This window comes from Trichoplusia ni, chromosome 4 (assembly GCF_003590095.1).
Source record: "Trichoplusia ni isolate ovarian cell line Hi5 chromosome 4, tn1, whole genome shotgun sequence".
NCBI classification, from domain to species: Eukaryota; Metazoa; Arthropoda; class Insecta; order Lepidoptera; family Noctuidae; genus Trichoplusia; species Trichoplusia ni.
In genome coordinates, this window is record NC_039481.1 from 17006113 (window position 1) to 17031689 (window position 25577).

Here is a 25577-nt window from a genome sequence, read left to right on the forward strand (position 1 = left end):
CGACATCGAAGGAGGTTAATTAATTATTTATTATTATACTTCTTGTTCATGGTTCCGGACGTTTCAAATGATGATAAGAATAAAAAGACCATAGTTCTTATTTAATTTTCTATACTGTAGTGACTGATACCATTTAAGCGTTTAAGTTTTTGAAATATAATAATTATTGTTATTCAAAATTAAACAATAGTCAAAACAATTATATTGTGAATGTAAACACAAACATTCCTGTAAAAAATGCTGTCTCTCCAAGGCATCAGTTAATGTGTCACATACATTTAAGTCAAATACAAGCACTTACTTTCGCAATTAACCTTCATGTATTTTCTTAAGTCTTGCTTCATTTTACATCATTATTTAAATTAATTTCAGGATCACCGTTGAAGTGATCCCCAACTCATTGTACACTGAGTCGTACCGACACACTGATCTGTTGTGCAAAGTTTGAGTTATGACGAATCATTAGTGCTGTGGTCCGTGCAGTCTCGGGTTCGCCACCCATGTCGTGGTCAAGAATGCTTCAATGCTATGTTCCTAGAAAATTATCGTATTGTGTAAATCATTTCAAAAGCTCCAGCTGTCCAATCGCAAAGTTCTAATGGTAGTCACTTGCAGGTTCCAATCTGGTAATAAGCCAGTAGGTATACGTGTGTTTGCCAAAGCAGGCGATAACATAATGCTCATTGTATCTAATGGTTATTTTGAGATAATTTTGATGGATTCACTTCAGAATACAATTACTATATCCACTCATCAATCAATTTGTCAATGAGACCGAGCCGGTACCGAGCCGTTACGTCTCCACCTTTTCTTACTAAAATACTAAAGTTTATCCTCTGAACTATACATTGCTGACTGGACAGCATGACGACGAAATTGTGTAATAGTTAGTGAGCAATACACGGGGACCACAGCGATGTGCGGTGCAGAGGGCAGGCGGCGGTGATGGCGGCACATGCGCGCGGCGGGCTCGGGGAGCTCTGACGTCAGGCGCATCGATCGCGCGGCCGCGGCGCGCCCCGGCACAGCGCGCGGCTCCTGTCAGCTCCGGAGCACGTGAACAGCGCGATGCGGCCGCCCCTTACGTAAGGCCCGCCACGTGCACCCATGTCCGGCAACCACCCATGTGCGGGCTAAGCTTCAGGACCAGGAATAGCCCTTCGCAGAAAACCTCCCTCCGATGGGGCGACAGCTGCTCCCCCAGGCACAGTAGCACCTCGGACTAGTGACGATAACATAGTGTTGTGTCTAGTATTACTTATTATTGTGTTCGCGGCGTGTATGGGACCGCTGTGACTATTTATTGAGGAGAAACAGTAAGTATCTGCCAAGTCCTAGTGAGATCTGTGTACGAGTTACTATGACAAGACACACTGTGTATAATGCTACCAAAACCCGTTGCAAATGCGATGACATCGTTATAAAATAATAAACTAGCTTACAAAATATATATCCCCGTAGTCGAGTAATAGTTACATCAACATCCATATATTAATTACATCGTAATCCAGGTCTTAGTTAGTAGATATTTTAGTTGTAATACAAGCGGTACAATAGGCAGGGGAGTTCAGAGACCAGTACCAGTTACGAATACTAATGAGTAGCTACGAGTATATTTAGAGACTTAGCTTTCATCATCATCATCCTAGCCTTTTCCAATCTGTGTCGGGGTCAGCTCCTAGTAAGTATAACCGAATTTAGCTAGGTACCAGTGTTTTACAAGGAGCGATTGCCCACCTGACCTGCTTAACCCAGTTACCTGGGCAATACGATACCCCTTGGTTAGAGTGGTTGTCAGACTTTCTACCTTCTGATTTCCCATAACGACCGTTAAGTTAGAGATTTTGCTTAATTATTAAAAAATTGAAAATATACACGTAAGCTAAGCAATAAAGCCTAAAGGCTTATGTCCAGCTGTGGACTGCGAAGAAGATAATACTAATAGGTTAAGGACATACCCACAAGTATTGTATAAAGTATTGTAAGTTATATATCAAAAAAAAAATGTTAAAACAATTTGAAATGCTTTACAGCTAATCTTCATATATCACCTGATTCGTTTGGCTTGCAGGCAACTGGCGCAATATTCACTACTAGCTCATTTGATTGAACGAACGTCATATTAGTGGTTAAGTACGTAAGTAATTGGGCTTTTAACGTGAGAGGTGGTTGTACTTCTGCGAGTCAATTTATTAATGTTTCAAGCATTTGAAATCACTCATGTATGTTTCATGCTTATGATTAAATGCGTGTCTTGTGTAACGTACGAGTTACGCCCAATAAGCACGTTTGTTATAGATAGACTATCATAAAACTAGGTAATAGTACAACGCAATGATCACACAAATGACTATTTCTAAACTTCAATAATTACTAACATAAGGATCAGGTTGGAAAGTTGTTGTCCATCAAGGTGCTTTGGGAATAAAGATGTTAGAGAAAACGATGATTTGACCTGAACCGAGGAGGTCGACTTTTAATGAGACCGGCTTCCAATCAGTATCATCATTATCAGCTCGGGTCACCAACACAATCAGACACATGGTAGGCTTCCCTTTCTATATGCCATTCTTCTCTGTCTATTGGCAGTTTCACCCATCTTAATCCTCCTATCTGTTTATGCCACCATCTCATCCTCAGCCTATGTGGATCACACAGTTCGTTTTGCATGAAGCGTTTGGCATATCATAGTGAAACGTACTTACTCCCCAGTTTACTTTCAAACATTCGTAGGCAAACACAAAACTCTTACGAATGAAGCTATCGCAGGTCAGATAGAAACGACAGATATAACCGTTAAAGACCATAATTCCAGAAAAGGGCAGTGCTTTATAATGGTGTAATAATGTTTGCAATACGTTATTGTTTCCTAATAAAATAATAGACTTAAGATACTAGTTAGTATTGCTGGCTCCCTCATTGCTGAGTCTTCGTGTCGAAACTAAAAATAACCTGAGTGCGGCGCCGATCGATGCTGGATTGGAAACGTTTCATATCTGCTATAGTTTGACTTTACTTGTACAAGGACAGGCCACTAAGAAAAATGACTTTCAATATTGTTATACTTCTAATTATGCTATTAAATTTGCGAACCTACAAATCTTTACGTATTTCAATTACTTATATATTAATGCAGTTGTTTAAGAGGGACTCCTGAGGGTGCCCTCTCGTCCATCATCACACTTCCTTGACTGGTGAGGATCCATTGCTTATAAAGCAGGTGGTAACCCGGTCTGTAATTCCAGGAAAGAAAAGCCGTCACGATGATCAACATAGCGGGTGTGGTGTCCATCGTGCTGTTCTACGTGCTGATCCTGGCTGTGGGCATCTGGGCGGGCCGCAAGAAGCCCGCCGGCAACGACTCGGAGGAGGAGGTCATGCTGGCCGGCCGGTCCATCGGACTGTTCGTCGGGATTTTCACAATGACTGGTAATACATACGACTAATTACTCTTTTCACATATATTACAAACAGCTAAATGTAGACTAATTAAATTTCTTCGAACTCTGATTGTATTTCTTAAAAATATTAAAATAGCAACCTAAAGTTACGTTACTTGTCCGAATGTAATTCTCATATTATATGAGCTATTCGTGACCACGCTAGTGCAATGTAACATTGTCTGGATCGGCTTCTTGTAGCCATAATAAAAAAGTTAAATCCCACAGATTAGTTCATATCGCTAAGCAGTTAGATGTTTGATGTCGATACCTTGTCTCAATAAAACAACGAGTAATCATAAAAAATAAGTTATGTGAAAATAGGAAACTTTGGTTTTGTGTCAGTGGAGAAGCTAATTATTAAAACAATTGTAACATTTGAAACAATATTCCAAATTCAAATTTTGAAACTTATCAAACGTGGTCTCCTCAGTTACCGCCTATCAACTGTAACTCAGATTGCAGCAGTATTGTGTGGTGTGTTTTTCACACAGTGTATACGTATACAAGTTGTGCTGATGTGTGTGTGTTGTGACAGCCACATGGGTCGGCGGAGGCTACATCAACGGCACGGCGGAGGCCATCTACACGTCGGGGCTGGTGTGGTGCCAGGCGCCCTTCGGATACGCGCTCTCGCTCGTCTTCGGTGAGATACCAACACATGTATTTCCTTTTTAAATTCCAATTCAAAAGTCTAAAGAATCAAGAACAAGTGATACCTATTTAATACATTTTTTTAAGGGCATAACTTCTATCCATAGTTTGAAGCACTAGTTAATCAACTATTACAATTATATGTTTCAATAACGGTATGGTATCATATAAAATCTCCACCTCTCTTATTAATTGTGAGATAGTTACAAGAGGTTGAAGTTAGTTGACACGCTGTGTCGTTCTCAGGTGGTATATTCTTCGCGAACCCGATGCGCAAGCAGGGCTACGTGACGATGCTGGACCCGCTGCAGGACTCGTTCGGCAGCCGCATGGGCGGCCTGCTGTTCCTGCCCGCGCTCTGCGGGGAGGTGTTCTGGGCCGCCGGCATCCTCGCCGCACTCGGTAAGTCTGCACTCACCTCCTTCAGGCCAACCTCCATCCTCCAGTAAGACAGATGCAGTTGTGGAAGTGAGAAGGTTCTTTAAAGGCTTGGAGGTCAGCAAAGCACTTGTTGCCATATTTGAACCTTTCTAGTTTCAAGAGGTGGTGATACTGGTGTTAACCAACCTGTTACTTATTAGCATACCGTTGTTATTCCTTTAGATTATACCAGTTCATTAAGATAGAACTCTTAATAGGTATGGGAAAAAAGGAGCAGGTTTGGCCTAACTGCTTATGATGAATAACACTGAATATGTTATTATATAGGGCTATAATAACATATTCAGTGTTATTCATCATAAGCAGTTAGGCCAAACAACTTGGGTTAGTTAACGCGACTTGTGAACATACGTTGACGTCTCACAATATAATATAATTATATATTCACGTGGAAATTCTGCTCAATATTCATTCATAGAACGTGTAATTTGGTTCGCCTCGGCAAAGAAGTAAATATGCTGAATGCATGTGAAATGAAAATGAAGGAAGTATGAAAATATTTTACGTTGCTTTACGTAATATCGTTGGTGACACAAATATATGTAGGTATTTGAATGCTTTGTAAATGTTTTGCTTATTTTTTGTCCGTGAAAAATATAAATAGTATGGAATAGTTAGTTGTTTAATCAATATGAAAACGCGATATAAGCGAGAGTCATTAGGTACGTTAAACTTACCAACTCATGCGTGGTTTATGTCGGATACGCAGTGGACGTAGTGGGATATTAAATTATCTATTGGGACAAAATTAGAGGAAGTATAATTTTGATTTCTTCTCGATTCTTTATTCTAGTTAAGTAAAGTTTCAACTTCCTTTTTTATTATAAACTAGCTGTTGCCCGCGACTTCGTCCGCGTTTTTATAAGTTAGGAATTTTTGAAAGGAAGCCCTCGAAGATGAATAATTTTCCCTGTTTTTTCCACATTTTCCATTGTATCTTCGCTCCTATTAGTTGCAGCGTGATGGTATATAGCCTAAAATCTTCCTCGGTGAATGGTCTATACAACACAAAAATATTTTTTCAATTTGAACCAGTAGTCCCTGAGATTAGCGCGTTAAAACAAACAAACATAAAGCTAAGCATATAGCTAACATTTGAAAGCCATAATTAAACTAATAAAAAAAAGCTATTTCGAATACTTGTCGCCCAACGTGGGGCCAGTCACATGATATTTTTTCGTGATGTGCCCCACGTTGAAACTTGAATGCATAAACAAATCTGTTTGCGTCATCAACTATAAAGTGGAGTAGGTAGGTGACGAGTCACGCATGGGATGTGCCGGGCTAGTGACGTACATTTCGTGCGTGCGTCGAGAGCGGCGAAGGAGAGCTGGTCCGGTATCATTACCCCAATGGGTGGGCCGCTGACGTCACTGATTCTGAGTAACTAGGTGCGCTCATATGTGTCCAGTCTTACCTGCCTTAGGTTACTTTAATCTTCATCACTTAGCAACTTATCAAACGCTAGGCTAATGTAATTCCTTCTAGTCTCTCGCTATAAATAGTTTTCTCCAATTCCCCGAGTAATCCGGGGTAGCGGGAGCAAGCACACAACATGTTTCACACGATGTTAACTCTAAGTAATTACTTAGTTTCAGCACAAACACTCACACTACTGAGTTCTGAAAGCTCCCACACAACTACATGTATGTATGTAGTCGATCTGTATTTGTAATATGCAATTATCTCCAGTAATTAATCAAAGGCACATCATGCCTTGCATACTTTCCTTTCACTCTTTAATGAACTATTTTTTGCACTGTTCATTATGATGTATAACATTATTATTGATAACTTACCACACCATTTGGAGATTAAATTGAGGGTAACGATCAGAAAGAGTTATTATTTACCGGTTTCGTACTTAAAAAGCCGTTATAGCGTTGTCTTATTTTTTAAGGAATACAAAGAAATGTTTGTTCAGGCTCTAGTTAATTATGTATGACGGCCGGTGGAGGGGGTCGGACACCCACGGTACAAGGATGCCGGTTTACTGAATAAGTGATGGCAACTCCCTCAAAAGGCAGCGTAAACTGTTCTCATATAATATTAAAGTATTGTTATGGGCAATTTTTACTTCGATAATTGTGCCTCCCAATTAATCCTTTTATTAATGACTATAGTAAATAGACGAGGAACAAGCATACGTTTGCTGGCAGACACCTGACGTTTCTAGTTAAAGCTAATCAAGATCAACGCTTTCCACATCGGTGATTCAAAAAAATATCAACAATTCTTATTCTATAGCTAGTACATGTTGCAAAGCGAAATATGATGACCCGTTTTGAATTCCTTACCAAAGTCCTTAATGAAACCAAATGTAATTATTTAAAGTGTCGCGAAATTGGAGTTGGAACCTTGTATAGTTTGAATAGCCCGGGCTTGCGGGTTTGTCAATCAAACGTGATGGTATTTCAATTAGTGTGTAACGGAATGTTCGTGAAGTTTTCATTAATTACGTTTCATGCCGCGCTGTACCCTGCAAAGACCCCCTGAAAGTTGTGGGCGGGACTTGTAGGCCGATACAATGGAGAATACTTATAATTAAATAGTGGATACCATTCCCAAGCATTTAAGTAACAATAAAGTGTTACCGTTGTTTTTTCAAAGAATTTTTAATTTCATGTCTTTTGATCTCATTGCTAATATTGAAGAGGAAAGTGTACGTATTAAGAGACGGTTGACAAATAAATACGTAACTGTATTTCAATACTTATTGTTTACATCATTTTTATGGTGTTTGATTTATCCATGCTTTTTGAATACATGCCAAAAACATATTTAATGTGCTAACTCCGCCCTGTCTCCACACATACAGTGCTCACCTACATGACGCTGGCGTCAGCTCAAATATTCAACCCCTTTCAGGCTGAGAGGGTTGCCAAGGCAGGGCAGCTTGCATAACCTATTCATTTATAATTCTATTCCATCAAACATATTTGCAAGGAAAGCATAAGTTTTAGTGAGTTTAAGGCAACAAATAAAACTTTAAAGGTTTAGACTTCTACATAATTATTAATAATGATATTGATGAAAACTAAACCATGGGATTATAATGATCTCGACTGCTATATTTTAATATTTATACCAGGATTATCCTAAGCTCAGCCAATTACTTATTGTTCCATGTAAAATTCTAAGACTTATTGTTGTCTGGAAAGGCCTTTTGTTCTGTCGCCCACAATCTTGTTTTTCACTTTATCTACATACTTATGATATTCTATTTTTTATTCCACCTAAAAGGGATCAAATTAACAGGAGTACATTACGTAGGGTCTACCTGAGACCCCGCGACCCCAGTCTCCTCTAATGACTCGGACTGAGTGGGGTCACCTATTTTTGTCCGACCCCGGGTCGGGGAATAAAACATCAAACGACAGACCATCGCAACTCTAGTACGGTTACGAAAATGCTCTGTTAGGCTTTCACGGTTAATCCCTCAACCGACCTTGATTCAAATTTGGGAGAAGGTCGATATGACGAACTTGCACTCCAAGAAAAGACACCGGGTTACTTCTTACTACGGTAAAAGACAGATCGGCAAGAGATAATATAAGTCAGTACAAATTGTTTAGACGGGATTTCACTAATCTGAAGCCAGGCGGTCTTCCACAACGGGTTAAGAGATACCACAACTGTAACAGTAGTACGTTAAGCCCTATACGTATATTATCGACCTAATAATATTTTGCAGTAAGCACTAATTTTGTCTCAAGCCATATATAAACTGCCTCATATATAATATGCGACAATAACGGGTAGCATGAGGATCACGTTAATTTCAATGAATTCTTCACTCATATATTTAAGATTTCTACCTACAAAGATCATTTCATCGTTAAGTTCTTACAATAGGGACAGTTCACAGTCTGAGCTATTTCTGATGCCCCCAGGCGGCAGCATGTTCTATAACCTTTGTTGCCTCAGGTATAAACAAAAACAAAGGAAGTCCCGTTTGATCCTCTAGTTACCTATTCATGCAGATGTATAGTTGCATATGTACTGCTTGATAGCTGAATTTTAAATCCACCTGTCTCTTGATTCTCGCATTTTGCTTTAAAACGGTACCCATAAATTACTATTTGTGTACCTTTATAAGTATATTGGTTGTGTACTAATTTCTTACTCAGTATAATACGATCTTCCAAGAATGAATGACCAATTTAAAGGAAGGAACGAAACCGTTACAATGAGAGCTTTCAGGTTGAATTAGTTCAAGGAACGAATGAAGTAGATACAATACATCAATAGGTTACTTCCAGTAAATAGCCTTACATTTATCACAGTGCAGCCATTGTCAGTACAAAGTATTCTGTAAGGAGGTCCGGTACCACTCACTCGTGCCACTTGCTACCTGACGTCACGGAACTTTTTGAGAAGCATTTTTATTTCAAAAGCAATTCCCAGCGGTATTCATATTTTATCAAGTCCAAATTGTTCCTTCAAAATAGAATCTTTTGTGGAAGAATAAGATTCTCATAAGAATTCTACGGAGCACGCCGAGATTTAATTGGCTCAGGCAAAATAGAAAGACCCAGAAAAAGTTAAGACCCAGAGAATCTGACACTTTTGATTTACTTAATACCTTTCCGCAGGGCATGGAAAGCGTGGGAATACAAAAAATGAACATTAAAGATCTACCTTACAAGCATTTGACTTAAATGGTTTGACGTTTCGATCAGCTCGAGGGATTGTATGGAATTCATATCATTTCGTTTCGTTAAGTCTTGTGACTTAGAAATGTTATTCTCATACACTCGATCATTTTCTATGACAGCTATCTATGTATAGACGAAATGTCACTAAACTAAGTGGTATGGTCAGAAACTTGCAGATAGTTTTCCGAAAAAAAACCTATTTTTGTAGCTGTAGAAAAGTAATGGAATACTAACATACACACTTAGAACTTTGTGTTTCATCCTTTGTAGGTAAGGAATAAAGGAAATAGTTCACGGATGTCTGCGGGCGATGTGCGAGTGTCTGCGCTGCAAGGAAACAAGCTCGCAGTGACGACTGTTCGCCAATTAAAACTAAATGCAGTATGCATGCGAATGTTCTCTTTGTTCAAATAAAAGAATAACAACAAAGTTATGGAAGCATATTTGTGCGCTGAAATATGAACAGTCGTTTTTTCATTTGTTTTCATAAAGCTAGCGCTGTGTAACTGCAGCAGACCTCACTTTTATTGTTCAAGCTTTTAAGTATTTGAGAATACTCCGTCGATTCTGTCACAGATGAATTTCAGAGCTACTTTGCAAGTGGAGTCCGTAGCACTTAATTGAGCATAATTATCGTATCGCTAAGATAAGAGCTTAATGGCGCTTTAAGCAGCGTTCATCCGAGCGCTGTAATTAAAGTGTCTCGAGACAATTTATCGCAATTTTGATGAACTTTGGAACGGATTCTGTGAAATTACAGAAAAATACTGTTGAATGTTAGGCTAGCATGTTATTATAATTTAATTATTTCAGGTCCTTTATAAAAAATAGGATGGTTTATACGTTAGACCAGCTACCTACTCGTTGGGATGGATTTAGTTCCAAGATTTTATTATTTTAGCTTCTTATAAAAGTAATACAATTCGAGGTTTAGCTCGTGTAATTGAGTTACGTTGTTGTTTTACGTTGTTGCTACACCACTTTACCGCCTCTCACCCACTTACCTGCGAGGTTTATTGATTTACTTACAAATTGGCCAAGACTTGTGTTAGTGGTAACCGTTTAAGACAGGACCGTTCTTAGAAGCAATACTAAAGCCTTTATAAATACCTGAAGATTAGAGCTGAAATATATTCTGCGAAGTAGTTGTCGGTCCCTCTGATGTTTATACAAGGAGGACGCTCAATAACGTATTATTAAAATACTGAGAAACGCAAGCTATTCACGATACGAATAAATATGTTCCGAGGAATTCTTGTAACTTCGTTAATGTTGATTACCTTTAGCCCATAATGACTTTGTTATATTATGTTCCATATTACTTTGGGAACGTAAACAGTATCAAATTACCTACATTATGTACTACCTACAGTACCTACTTGATACCTCTAAACAAATTAGGGATGCTATGAAACAAAACCCTTTTCGTTAACATTTGTGCGAACAAATCTAAGAAAAGTAACCCGAGATCATGATGTGGGGTACTTACCCTGTAGGGTCTCGTGTATCTGGGTCGTACATCTGCGTGGCTGTTAACAAGGTCGCCATTACCTGGAGTTAAGCGGCTTGCTGCCAGCCGCCACCGTGACGCAAGCATTCGTGCTCGTTCACTCCGCGGATCAATAAGGAGCCTCCAAATCCCAGGGTTTTGTGTCAAAGGCTTTCATATACAACCTTTTTGTTAACCCTTTGTATTTAGATTCTTGTCTTGAAGTTGATCACTGACAAAAGTGTCTTACTAATGCCAGTCCTTTCGAGATAATGATGTCTTCTTATTGAAGCTAGGGGTTGTTATAGAAAGTAGTTTGGGCTTCAGAAATACGATTCATTTATGAATATTCTACGAAACCCTCTATTCTTTTTAGAGTACCTTAAGGGTAGAAAAGGGACCCAATTACTAAGGTTTCACTGCCTATCGGCTGGTCTGACACCAGGCTGTATCCAGTTGAAAAAATTGCCACTAAAACAACGAATAGAAAATAATGACAATGCTAATGAAAAAACGCCCGTTAACAATATAACGATGTAACTTATATTGGTTTTTTAATGAAATGCTATGATAGAAGACTTACCTTAACAACTTGTATGTTTAAGATTGGCAATTTGGATACATTCCTTAGGTTATTTAAATTTATATAGAATAAGAAAGGAACTTTAAACATAGAATCATTATCCATGGATTACATTAAAATGTTCGGGTTTATACATACTTTCCTTAATAATTGAAAAACTGAGTTTATGTATTCAGTAGATATGACGTGAACAGTTCTAGTTAAATTACAAATATGTATGTCTTGTGTTATTTTGGTTTTCGGGTTAAATTCACAGCATTAGACCCACTTATTTTATAGGCATAGTTACCTACTTACCTAAGCACTGAATGTGTATGTGTATAGTCGATATTCATGACGTCATTTCGCATCTATGACGTCACCGTCGCTCTCCGGCTGGCAGTGACGTCGGTGCGGGACGTCAGACAGAAACGAATTTGTTAGCTTTGATGTAGGGATTGGGACAATTGGCATGTCGAACGGAGGGAAAAAGAAGCTTTTATGTTACTGTTTTAAGTTCTAGGGAAAAATGTGACGCTGTCTTATACAGATATATATACCTACTACCTACAATTTATATTTTCTGCAAAGGATGTATAAAATATTTCAGTGATGGGAAAACCACATCAATAAAATAAAGTCTGCGATGTCAAGCCTGAAGCTTTACAGCATTCGTTGAAATATGGAGTAATACAGACACAACACTATCGCTTCATAATTAAGTTTTAAAACAAGTTCTAATTGACGTTAAGATTAAGTCCACAATTGTTTAAGTGTATATACTTGTCACCCCGTCTAACCGAGCGTCCCCCGCAGGCGCCACGCTGGCCGTCATCATCGACATGGACCACCGCACGTCCGTGATCTTCTCAGCGTGCGTGGCGGTGTTCTACACGCTGTTCGGCGGCCTCTACTCCGTCGCATACACCGACGTCATACAGCTCTTCTGCATATTTATCGGTAAGTTAATAGTAATGGTATGTCTTCGCAGATATATATGTTGATTGGCTGTTCGCCGCGCACACGGACTGAATGAATTTGTCGGGCTGGTTGTATGTGTTTACACTAAACACAATCGACGACGGTCGACGTATTGATATAGGTTTTTAGTTATGTTACGCTCATATTCTGTAGTCTACGGGGTCTCTGAAAAAAACCGCAGACTATCGCATATTATGCCTGACTGGTGACTGATCTCCCGCAAGTTAATATAAATGTAACGCAGCGTGTGTTCCCCAGGCTTGTGGATGTGCATTCCGTTCGCGTGGGCCAACGAGCACGTAAAGCCCCTCAGCTCTATGGAGGTGGACTGGATCGGGAAGGTGGACCCGGAGTATTACTGGTTCTACGTCGACTACGGCCTGCTACTCGTGTTCGGGGGCATTCCCTGGCAGGTAACACTTGCACTTCCTTTTAACTTTTCAGGTACTTGTGTATTTCTTTCTCTTGGCCTTATCCCAAAGTTTTTCTTCCATAAATCTCTATCCGCCATCATCCTTCACTTCCTTCGTGAACACATCTTACTTCTATAGTAGAGAGAATTCAGCTGCTCCCGTTCCCACCAGGTATATTTCCAACGCGTGCTGAGCAGCAAGACGGCTGGTCGCGCGCAGATCCTGTCGTACGTGGCTGCCATCGGCTGCATCTTCATGGCCATCCCGCCCGTGCTCATCGGCGCCATCGCCAAGGGCACCGGTATGTACTGCTGCGTAAATACTCATCAACCGTACCTGGGACCAACTTTGTATTATACTACTTTATTCCGTTCACTTTTGTAAAAGAGTCGTCTAAAACTTTTTGGGGCTATGATTTGTTAAGGTAAAAGTAATAGCAAATGTTAGATTCGTAGAATTTTATGAAATTATAAAATCTATAGGGAGTATGTAACGGAAAATAACAAACGTAAAAAAACTTATATAAATAACATTAAAATAAAGTAAGTTTAAGTAATACCAACTCTCTTTTCCTTCCTCGTGACCCACGTAGCTTGGAACGAGACGGACTACCGTGGCGACCTGACGCCGGAGGGCGAGCTGACGTCAGAGCAGACCTCCATGATCCTGCCGCTGGTGCTGCAGCACCTCACGCCCGACTTCGTCTCGTTCTTCGGGCTGGGCGCCGTGTCCGCCGCCGTCATGTCCTCCGCAGACTCCAGCGTGCTCAGCGCCAGCTCCATGTTTGCTAGGTATTCTATCATCGCCGTAATTACAGAGACAATAGTTACTTTCTCACGCAACCTAGGCTAAGTCATTTTCTATATTTTGTACATTAACGAAAGGTATTAGTTTTAGAGTGACTTTTTATTGGTTATTTGTGGGACTGAGCTTAAAACTGCATTTTTATATCAAATACATAGAAAATTTGTGTTTACTAATGATCCAAAGCGTATTCTTTGAGTAATTGTATGTATGTAAATGTAACGCTACGTTCCCTTGTGTAGGAACGTGTACAAGCTGATCTTCCGCCAGAACGCCTCGGAGATGGAGATCATCTGGGTGATGCGCGTGTCTATCCTGGTGGTGGGCTGCCTCGCCACGCTCATGGCGCTAACCATCCCCTCCATCTACGGCCTCTGGTGAGTCGCTACCACCAGCTATAGGTACTCATCACGGCAGCGCCTGGTGACTTGGAACTTCTTACTGTGGTAAAATTAATTAACAGCGACAAACGACAGAAAATTGAAATAAAGCAAGTGTTTGGCACCGTGTTTGTGTTCGTCGCGATTGCTCTAACGCAAGTTTCAGGAGTCTCGGTGGATTTAATAGGGTGATGCCACGATACCAGCGAACTTTTTGATACTTAAAATATGATAACCTTTCGATAAGCGAAATTGTTCATACTTTTTATACGGCTACCGGCTTTATTTTTAATGACCTTATTATATTATATCAGTTTTCGCTATATTCTATGTTGTTTTACATTTGCAGCCAATCAGTCAATCTTTAAAGTTGATGTTAACAGTAATTGATGGATTAAGTTGTTGTTTAAAATCTCTTATAAAAAATAATTTGCTTCAGAACTATAAACTTCTTGGGAATTATTATTTAGCTTATACAGTTGTGCATTACAAAGAAGACGCTTTAAGCGCTTATCACGAGGGCTGGTTCCATGTGGCCCAGGACTGAGAATCGTGGAAGGATATGGCAGGAGTCTTTATCCAGCAGTGGGATACAGTGGGCTCGATAAAAAAAACAGTTGTGTAAATGTAAAGCGATTCCTGCGGTTTGTGACTCAGTCACTTTGTAACATGCGTGCCAGGAGAACATTCTACTTGGTAGCTCTAGCGTGGCTAAAAACTAAAAAAAAAACATAAAATATTAATAAACAAAAATGAAACTCTTAACATTTCACACACAACTTTCTTAAATATTTTGATCTATAGCAACAAACCACATATTCCAAGTATTAAAAAGACACATTTTAGAGTGTGTCGGGTTGCCCTCGCGACCCTCTCGACTTCGACACGCACTCCAGCTTCAGCGTTCCGGCGTCGGGGACATCCCTCAGCCCGCAGGTCAAGTAGCTTGGAGCTACAGGCTTGGGGAGGTTTACACTTTCGTGAGCATACCGGGTTTATGACGGCATAGATACCCTGTATCTATATTTGATAGGTAAATTTGTATCAGGTGGATCCTCTTTTCTTGTATTGCAGTAATCCTGCGTTAGGTGTTGTAAGTTTACGTTTCGCTGTTCCCGTAATATATTATGATTACGATGATGATAATACGTGTTCCGAAATTCCAAAGTTCAAATAATATAAACATTTTATTTATAATATTTTATCGACACTTATCGCATATCAATTCAATTCGACCTACTAATATTTTTACGTAAGTAACAGCTATAACAAAAGACAACATATATTATGTACCTAAATACGCACTTCCTTTGTCTACTTCATCTGCTATATTTTATTTCCACAGCCTTTTGACCTCAGCCATCCTTGTCGTTTGCCTAATGTAGCCATAATATCATAATAATATCTTCTACATGGCCATACAATCCCATTACACGTGGTATGAGTGTATGTCTTTCATATACATACATTTATATTCAACTAGCTGTTGCCCACGACTTCGTCTGCGTGGTTAGAAGATATAAGTTATGACTTTTTCTTCGCTCATATTGGTCGCAGCGTGATGATATATAGCCTAAAACCTCTCTCGATGAATGGTCTATTCAACACAAAAATATTTTTTCAATTTGAACCAGTAGTTCCTGAGATTAGCGCGTTCAAACAAACAAACAAACAAACAAACTCTTCAGCTTTATATATTAGTATAAGTATATTAGTATATAGATGCCAACGATATCTTCGCTACGTTTCATCGATTTTTAATTTCTCGCGCGGAGATTTTAATATTACGATAACTCATTACCTATTCACTTTTTTGGTGTAGTGTAAAAGGCAATTTTGTTCTATATTACATGTATAATATATATAATATAATATATATTACATGTATATTTATTTGGATAAGGATTAATACTGTATTGTTAAAAATAGGTTCGTAAATAACCCATAATTTTACTGTATTAAGAAAACACATAAAAATGGTTATTGTGGGTTATCCTTGGAAGATAGACATATACCACCTTTTTTGTAGATTTATTAAAGAGGTACAAACCCGCCATACATAGTTTTGTTGTAACTCAAAAGGTTTTGGCAGCGTCCTCGAGGAAAGCTCTCGAATGGCTTAATTTTTTCCGACATGTTTAACTAATATCGTTATAATATTGTCAGTTTACACAAAACCTAAACTTATTATACACTAAAACCTTCCTCAAGAATTGCTCTATCTATTGTTGAAAACCGCATCAAAATCCGTTGCGTAGTTTTAAAGATTTAAGCGTTCATAGGGATATACAACATGATGACGGAAAAAGCGACTTTGTTTTATACTATGTAGTGATGACCTCTTTTTGAACATTTTGCATGAGATCCGCTGATCCGCAACAAATTGGTTAAAACTAAATAACACTTTTTTATCTAATTATGTAGGTGTATAATTTGGTATATTTTTCTTCTTCCTTTTTGGGCAATTGTGATTTTAATCTTCATTAGTTGAATATATGTTTGCACATAAACATCTCTCTTTGCTATCACAAATATTTAAATCAATTCACAAATATTTAAGCACACAGTAACTGCTGCTACTGCTTTCTTCGACTAGCGACTTCAATGGAAGAGAAGGTTATACGTTTGAATGTATGTTATGTATGTTTACCGGTTTTTTCGTTATTTGGTGACCAATTACAAAAATTGCCTTTTGACAAGTAATCAATACCCTGAAGTAACTGCTTGTGGCAGCATGTTACAAAGCGCGATGTTACACCACACGTGGGTTATTAGGTCACATCCATTACGCACGCACTGATCACCGAAAATGTACGATAATCGTCACCATTACTGTAATACGATAATGTCTTGATGAAGCAGTTATGTCCCGAGGAGCCCCGAGTGATGCAAGGGTCCTTCGACGTCACGTGTGTCTAGTATTAGAAGCAGAGGTACTTATATGTATTAGCTACGGCCTGTAATCTAGCTGTGACTGTCGCTGGGCGGGTTATCGGGTATGAATGCAAAAAGTAGTCTATATGGTAATGCGTGGTGTTAGGTACTATTATATATATGAAACAAATCTTATTAAAATTTGTCCAATCGTTTTGTAGGTAACAAATATTTTAATTCATCTATTGCGAAAATGGGTAATTGAGAAAAAAATATACGGATGAATCGTTGCGCGGTTCCAAAATGATAAATGTCATTTTAAAAGCAATGTCGTAAAGAGTTCAAAAGCAATTTCACTAAACATAGTACGGGGTAAATGGCATTGAGTTAAGCATACTTCAATCCATACATCCATCAGACAATCCTCAAACAGACGTTAAAGTAAAAACCAATTCCCTATGCATTTTCATTACATCCAGCCCCTGGATCCAATCTCACCACTCGCTAAATCCATAGATAGAAGACTGAGTTTAATCCGAGCTGGACCAGACAATGTCAATATGACGGACCGCAGCGGGCGCAGTGACGCGGGATTACCCCTGCGCCGCGGGGGGCATATTAATTGAAACTTAATTACTATTGCACCCCGCGGGGGCTCTTTTACCTCTGCACCGAACACGCGTAGGGTTGGAACGAGGTATGAAATTATGTGTTAGGTTCGCCTGTGTCGTCACGAAAAGTCATGCTAGTTCTGAAACTACACACCTACATTAAACAACCACAAAATACGTACAAAAAGATTTGCGTCTAAACGAATAAAGTTTCCGTAAAATCAAAATTCTAAAAGCGTCACAAGTAGTCACAACCCTTTTTACCCACCTCTGCCCCCCACCCCTACAGGTGAGTGTGTTGGTGGGGGTTGAGGAGCGGGGTAGAGGGGAGGGGTATGTGAGTGTTCGGTCGATTGAACTGTCTGCTCACACCTGCATCGAAATTGGATACCGCAGCCGGCGGCGCGCCGCGGGCACAGCGGGCGCAGCGGGCCGCGCGACTGCCGGAGAATTGGAAATTTAAACGCAACTTACTTCAGAAAGGCACGAGCGAAATTAAATATTTCTCGAACATTTTCTCCTTTCATGCAGTTAAAAATTGATTTCGTCCAGAATTATTGTGACGAGAATGTTATATTCTTGAACTTGGTGCCCAATGGAGAGTAAGTCGATTATTCCATAAAAGCTGCTTTTGCAGATAAACTAGTCGTGACGGGTTACATCACGCAAATCTATTACAGATTAGGATCAATCTGTATCAGAGCGATAATAACACAGTTTAGTTGCCATTATTTTAATAGGATACGCCTGAGTACAACAGCAATCTGCACTTATATGCAAATGTTCAGAAAGTACAATAAAATATTTGATAGGATGTGGGCTTGCGCAAGCGGTCGTGAGCTAGCCAGGGCCACGCGTGCTGCCGCGGACCTGCCCAATTAATGCAGCAATAAGGGGTACACCATATAAACTTAATCATCGAATAAATCAGTCTTGATTCATTTGGACTGACCTATTTTATTACCTCGCGTTTTGACTGTTTCTGAAATGAAATTCGTTGTAGAATCTGAGACATTTAATAGTTTTCATAGGGCACGTCGAGTTTAAGAGTCTCGGTAGTAATCTTTGGTTTCATCGTAGATCTTGTTTTATACGAGTAACAATAACGAGCATGTCAAGCAGACTACAAAAAAGCGAAAATTTGTTACTATTTATCAAAATCCTGTTTCATTTCATCATTAATGTGTGTTTCGAGTGCAATACTGACAGGAGTCTGTGTTCCCCAGGTCGATGTGCTCGGACCTGGTGTACGTGATCCTGTTCCCGCAGCTGTTGATGGTGGTGCACTTCAAGAAGCACTGCAACACATACGGCTCGCTGGCGGCCTACTGCGTGGCGATGCTAGTGCGGCTCTCGGGCGGGGAGAAGCTGCTGGGGCTGCCGGCGCTCATCCACTACCCCGGCTGGGACGCCGAGAACGAGGTGCAGCTGTTCCCCTTCCGGACCATGGCCATGACCATGTCGCTGTTCACGCTCGCCTTCATCTCTTGGCTCTCCGTGTAAGTATTCTTGAATATTTCTAGCAAAATCTTTTTCAGGTGCGGCTCATCAGAAGGTGTCAGGATTATTTTCAGATTAACGATGTGTTTTACTCAACAGACGCAGTACCTGTATCGAATAAAATGTAGATAAGGAATATAAAAAGAGACTACCATATTTATCAACGGATTTGGTATTAAGGACACGTAATACTTGACTCATGAAAAAATGCTATCGAATAAACTTGACAAATGCTCCTTCGTCTAAATTCGCTTAGCGTTACCTCTCGTGAGATCAGTCATACAAGTTGATCGATTCAATTTGCTCTGAGCGTACAATTTGTCTCATTATGGAGTTTCTGCACAACTCGATACACCAATCAATTTTGGCTTAGAATGTCGTAATGAGTTCATTCACTTAATATGTTCTGAATAAGACTTTGAAGAATCTGTTATGCTGTTATTCTTTTATTATTGTTCGTTGGAATTTATTTAAAGCTTAAAGAATGAAAGAATTATAAAGATTATGATTATAATATTCTTAGTTAAAAATAAAGAAATTGAAGAGTGGTTAGATTTGAAAAGGGATTATGCATAGTACTTTGATTTTGTATAATTGATCAAAGGAGAAATCTGAAATGTTGACCCTTTATGAAGGCTCTATTGACGTTGAGCCTTTGACTCGGAGTGGAAATTAAAGTTAGTATAAATATTGTCTGGGCGTGAACAGTTTGGCTTCGTTAATATTCTCTCAGTCTGACCGGCCGCCTCTCAACTGGATTTGTTTATTCAAACACTGTTCCTTTACCTTTACCTAATGTACGCGTCTTCTACTTCGCAGTTTTTTCATATTTCGTAAAGGGAGTAAAGGTTATTGTGACTTAATGACTTTTACTCTTAGAAAATTACAATTGATCATATTTATTGCCTTTACAAGTAAAACAATAGCTATTTATGTATTCAAAATATTTCTACAAGTAAATATCCGTATGTTATGTCATAGGTCATATATAACTATAAAATTATCGTCATAACATAATGGCGAAGATAATACTTTAATCCGTAGACAAACAATATTAATGACATAATCATGGCATCACATAATATGTGCTAAAACACCAACACATGCATGTTTCGCAACTCCGGCGCAGCTTAGAAAGCGGCGAAATTTTAACGTTTATGTTATTTGAGCATTAGTTATGTTTGAATACAATTAGGGTCTGTAGGTTTATCGATATTAGGGTCACTGTAGTCGAGAGTACCGACGTGTGGAATGTACCTATGGAAGAAACGGTTGTCTAACGTTTAAAATTAATGACGGGTCCATCAGTTTTCTGTGGCCACACATCGGAATGTCAATAATGTCACAATGTGTGCTATTAGCGAGGGACGTCTCATTATCTAACTTGTTTACTGGCCATTGATTGGCTTTCACCGAAAATTAACTGCGTATATACCTTAACTGTTAAATTCGTCCATAAAGAAGTTTATTATAACTGTATCCACAGGACTACCATCGCTAACTCACTCACAAACATTCGATAAGCATCTTTCCTTTCTAGCTATGGCCGTTTTCAACCCCGTAAAAACAATCGTGAGTCGGTAAATTATTGTACATCGTGTTATTACCATTCGTACCTCGAATCAACGATTAATAGAAAAAAAATGTTTAAGAGAAATTTTTGTAGTTCAGACTTAAAAATTTCAGAAAATAACAAGTGATTTATCAAGTAACTGTACTTTAGACCATGTACCGTCGTGATGGATTTTGATTAAATCAAAGTATGCTATTGATGCGTATCGTGAACCGAACGGAATCTGTAGTGATTGGAAAGTGATTGCGAAGCACGACTAACTGACATTTGACTAAGACTTAGACCGTCAGCTGCCACTTCAATACGCACATTGAGAGATAAAAAATCACTATACTAAATTTTGTTGCTTTAGCCCATAAAGCAACAAATTTTTTGTATTCTTATTAAAGACTAGCTGTTGCCCGCGACTTCGTCCGCGTGGTTAGAAGATATAAGTTATAATTTGTACCTGCCTTCTATCTATCTTGTAGGATTCAGTCAGCGTTTGCAATGTAAGCATAAAAAATGTGTTTTTTTACGACCTCACATTAGAAACCTCAAAAATTGTAGCCTATGTGTTATTCTGATGTATAAGGTATATTGTGGTAAAGTTTCATTCAAATCCATTCAGTAGTTTTTACGTGAAAGAGTAACAAACATCCATACATCCATACTTACAAACTTTCGCCTTTATAATAGTAGTAGGATCTTCTATTAGATAAGAAAGTTCTTAAAGCACAATTTATGAATCTTGCACTGCACAGCAATGCGATGCACGGGTTGTTTTATATAAAACTATTTAATTCACACAGGTTGACAGTCATTTTTGACAGTCATCAGAGGTGGCCATAGCAAGTGTCTTTTTCGAAAAGTGCATAAAAAAGATGAGTTGTGATGTAAGTTACGTTACTTTACACGCACTGAATAATATTACCGTTGACGTAATGAAATAATGACAATATTTGGAGAGACCGCTTTGTTAATACTCAGTGATCAATCATTATGTTAATAAGTCTGTGCTGTCGCGGTAACGATGAGACAAGTTTCGTAAAAACTGCATAAAGTTTACAAACAATGATTATTTTATACATAATTCATTATATTTATGGGGTTCATTACTTTCTCTCGCTCGACACAGAGGCTGGTTGTAAAACAATTGTGAAAATAAAACTAAAAAGTTTAACAAATTATAATTAATATAATCGTAACTTCTACTTATATTGTACTTTTATGATTGCTAGTTATTTCTGTAATTAAAGTCCCACAAGTTAATGTTTTACTTGTGACGTGACGTTTTAAAATTGATGTACGTTTTTTGTTGGCTAAAATTATATTGATCTAGTGAAAATAATATCTTAAGGTACAAGTTTTGGGTTCCACCCAAACTCAAAAGTTGGTATTTAAACAAAAATGGTATTTAATTGGCGTGACTGACCGCCGCGAGTCTCCTCCGCCGACAACCCTAACTTTAACTGAGTTAAAACAATAAATGACGTAGTTTAAGTTGGTTGGCACAAAGAGAACATTTTGATTTTGGATCTACAATGACGGTGGTAGAAATACACGATGTTCCGTAATGTACACCCAGAGAACTGTTTGTATTTGGTCATCGTAAACTTTAATATGCTACGAGTACATCTCACAGTACTGTTTGCACAGGAACAACTCGCCCTGGTGTGTCAGACATGTTTTTGTGACAATCAATCGGAATTTTCTTAAAATTATTCATTAATATCCCATATTTCTCAGCCCTCTCTAATAACTCAGCCCTATGTTGCGTCACGACACAGCTGACCGCTGCACATACTTATGTATTTGCAGTAAATAATTCAATCACAGCTTTTCATTGTAGACGTCTCTACACATATTTTGTTGTCATGATTTATGTATATTGTGTGAGGTGAGGTGCCCCTGTGCGGGTTTTATTGTTACTTAAAATGGTTAGCTTTTGTTATTGGTTCCTGACAAATTACATAACGTGTAACTATCGGCAGCGGATAGATTTCTAGACTTTCAAACATTTACGAAGCAATTTCCACAAATTATGACTTTCTACAATTGACTGCGGGCATCCATTAGAGTTTGTTTGTTGCGCTAGGTTCCTGTTCAACTCTGGCTACCTGAGCCCCGAGTCGGACTATTTCAACTGCGTGGTGAACATTCCGGAGGACATCCGGCGCGTGGACGAGCCGTCGGAGGCGGGCGAGCAGATGTCGGTGCTGGGCGGTGTGCCGGGCCGGCTGTACGGCGCCGCCAGCACGCTGGTGGGCCCCGACGAGAAGTGCGGCCGAATCAACCCCGCGCTGGAGCCCGACGACGACGAGCTGGACGACCCCAACGACGGGCCCACGCCACTGTTCGGCAGCAGCAGCGCGCCGCCGCCCGTGCAGCCCTACGGCAAGCAGACCGCCTTCTGAGATAAGTGCCACCTCGCCGCCACCCCGCCTCGCTAGCGGGCCATATTATATTTTCCGAAAATTTTACTATTTCTAATTTTCATTCGAATTTGGTATGATCGTTACATCGAAGTATGGAACAGTAATTCAGTATTTTTCGACTAAATCGACTAGTTGTGCTCAAGACGATCGAAACATATCATGTATATCTTCCTGTACACTAACGTTTTGTAACTGTATCATATCGGAGCTGAGACGAGTTCTGTTTGTTCTGAGTAATGACGACGTAAGCGCAAACTGATATAAAATATATTTCATGAAATAATATTATCGTGTAGGTGTAAAGCATTTAAGCAATAGATGTATCTTAATAGTTGGTGTAAAAATTACGTAAGCTGTATTATTTTGTAGTAGAGCAAATAATTGTGATTACGAAACTCATACATATCAAAATGTGAATTATATTCGTTGTTAGACTATGTATATATACATACTATACATATATATTGTTTATATTGATGACGATTCCTTTTAAGTCAATTAATGTAGAGAGAAGTTCAGTAAAGTCGACGTGCTTATAGCCACGGTGTCAGTGTGTGCGTGTGCGGGAGTGTCGTGACGCACATGCGATGCGAGGCGCCACGCACACTAGAGTATAACGCATCGCACAGCCTGCTGGACGGAGGTGTGTAGCACTGTAGGCGGAAATCATTTCCTTTAGATATTTATATGAAAAGCTAAAGCAAAACTAATATTTATAAACAAAGTATATAACGCACTCGTGAAACAGAGTCACTCAAATGACATTATATCAAATATATAACCAAATGTTCAAGTCTAGTTCGTACAAGTTAGTGGTTGTTATCATTTTATACATTTTATTTAAATAGCGCAAATTATATACGTTGGATACTTTGTATAGTTTAGAAGTGTGATTCATTCGCTTAGAGTGGCGTGAACCCATTTATATATGTATAGAGCAAAATATAAAAGAATTTATATAAAGGTAATCTATCGACGCGATGTCCACTAACAAATACTGGCCTAAATCTGCTAGAACTAACAAAACGCAATAAAATAAAGGCATAATAATTTCTTATTAATTTTCGCGTTTATGTACTTAACTTGGATATTACGTGTTAGTGAGTGAAGAGCTTACGAGTGCCACGCGGCCAACTGTGGCCGAACAGTGGCCGACTTGTGGCCGACCAGGCGTCGCAGATAGTAGTAATGAATCTTTTTAAACTTATATGTGTATCGGTGTTCACAGTTGTCGTGTTTACCTCTCCCGAGCGTCGACACATCCTATGTCCGCGTGTCTGTGTCCATAAGTATAGCTGTTTGACGTTTCATGTCACGATGTATCTACACTTAGCTGTCAACAATGGCAACTTTTATCCTTTTGGATGTAAATCAATTATATACACAGAGTATAATATACATATAAATGCTTATCGACACATATTTTATGGAAAAGATATATAAAAGTAGGTAAACAGTTGCCACGTTTGATATTTTTGAAGCTTTCGAATTGTTTTTGATAATAAAGTTTATATAAAAATCGTTTTGAAATATAACATTGGGATTATATAGAGTATATGTTGCGAATATATATTATGTATATAATGATGTGATATCCTCTTGCCTAACCTCTGCTAGGTCGAACTCAATACATATCTCTATGTGACTTACATATACATATCATAGTGTTAGTGTGACATACATATCATAGACGTAAGAGTAGAATAGGTATCGTTGTTGTTCTTCGGCGCCGCTGTCTGATCGATAACATGCGGGACTACCCTTTACGAAACTATTATATCTAGCAAACAGATTACTCTCCAGACTATATACATACTATACATAGGTACATAAATATAAAAACTACATTCAATTTACCTTTTTTATTATTCTTATATTGCATATTGAAATTAAAAAATAACGTTTGTTAAGGCTTCCAGAGTCGAGCTGTGTATGAATCAAAACAATATTCAATCATCCTTGTTCAAGTGCACAAATAAAACAAGGGAAAGTAACAAAGAAAAATATCTTAGGCAATGCTCTACCATATTAAAAAGTTGTCTAAAAGAACTGTCTTTAACAAAAAATAATGAAACTGGCCGAGTTCAGGTGAGGCTCTGTAATCATGAAATCAGAAACAGCCTCATTAGCTTAATTCTAGTGAAGCCTTTACAAAATATCTCGACCTTGAAACAAATGTTATCACACGATACATATCAAACTCCGTTCCAAGAGAACCATTACAGTATTTTGCGTCGTTTGTAATAATATATTTATTAACTTGTTATTGCTTCAAGCAAATATACATTCTAGAATTTCTTAGCTCATTGCTTTTACTGATTAATATAGTAAAATATGAGAATTTATATATTATAGCTACAATTCTACACTATACACCTACTTACAAATATTATATCTGTAGAATATTAATGTATATCTTGAAGTGTATATTTATTGAGTAGCTCCGTGATCGGGCAGCGGTGCCCCACTGTTAGCTAGTAGATATACCTACTATTGACTTATTCCTAGTTCTTGTTGAATATTTTGAAAATGAAAAATGTGTAAAAAAATGTGTAACGTTGTGAATTCCGCGGTCGTCTCGGCGACATCAAAATAAAACATATAGCATGTTGGTGACTTGTTTTGATTACCCCTGCTCCCCTCTCCCCCCCCCCCAACCTGCTGTAGCCTGCCCACTGGTCTCTCATTATTGGATCGTCAGACTATCAAGCTGCTGCCTACACTGCCCAACTGCAGTGACAAGTTTGATCGACGTAAGTAAATAAACAAATGTAAGTTTT

The 25577-nt window shown here is 38.7% G+C and overlaps 1 protein-coding gene across 2 annotated transcripts; it reads left to right on the forward strand.

Annotated features, from left to right (window-relative positions):
* The first annotated feature begins 169 nt into the window (after window positions 1–169).
* LOC113493347 (high-affinity choline transporter 1) lies at window positions 170–24612 on the forward strand. 2 transcript variants are annotated; one of them, XM_026871282.1, is made up of 11 exons: window positions 170–1316; window positions 3246–3429; window positions 3979–4086; window positions 4341–4496; window positions 12061–12204; window positions 12484–12638; window positions 12810–12939; window positions 13231–13429; window positions 13685–13819; window positions 18534–18806; window positions 22458–24612. In XM_026871282.1, exons 2-11 carry the CDS (start codon window positions 3264–3266, stop codon window positions 22774–22776), a joined length of 1785 nt encoding a protein of 594 aa, XP_026727083.1. In that variant the 5' UTR covers window positions 170–1316; window positions 3246–3263; the 3' UTR covers window positions 22777–24612. The 2 variants fall into 2 exon arrangements, with proteins under 2 accessions (XP_026727083.1, XP_026727084.1); XM_026871283.1 differs by lacking the exon at window positions 170–1316 and having other exon boundaries at window positions 2042–3429.
* The last annotated feature ends 965 nt before the right edge of the window (window positions 24613–25577 follow it).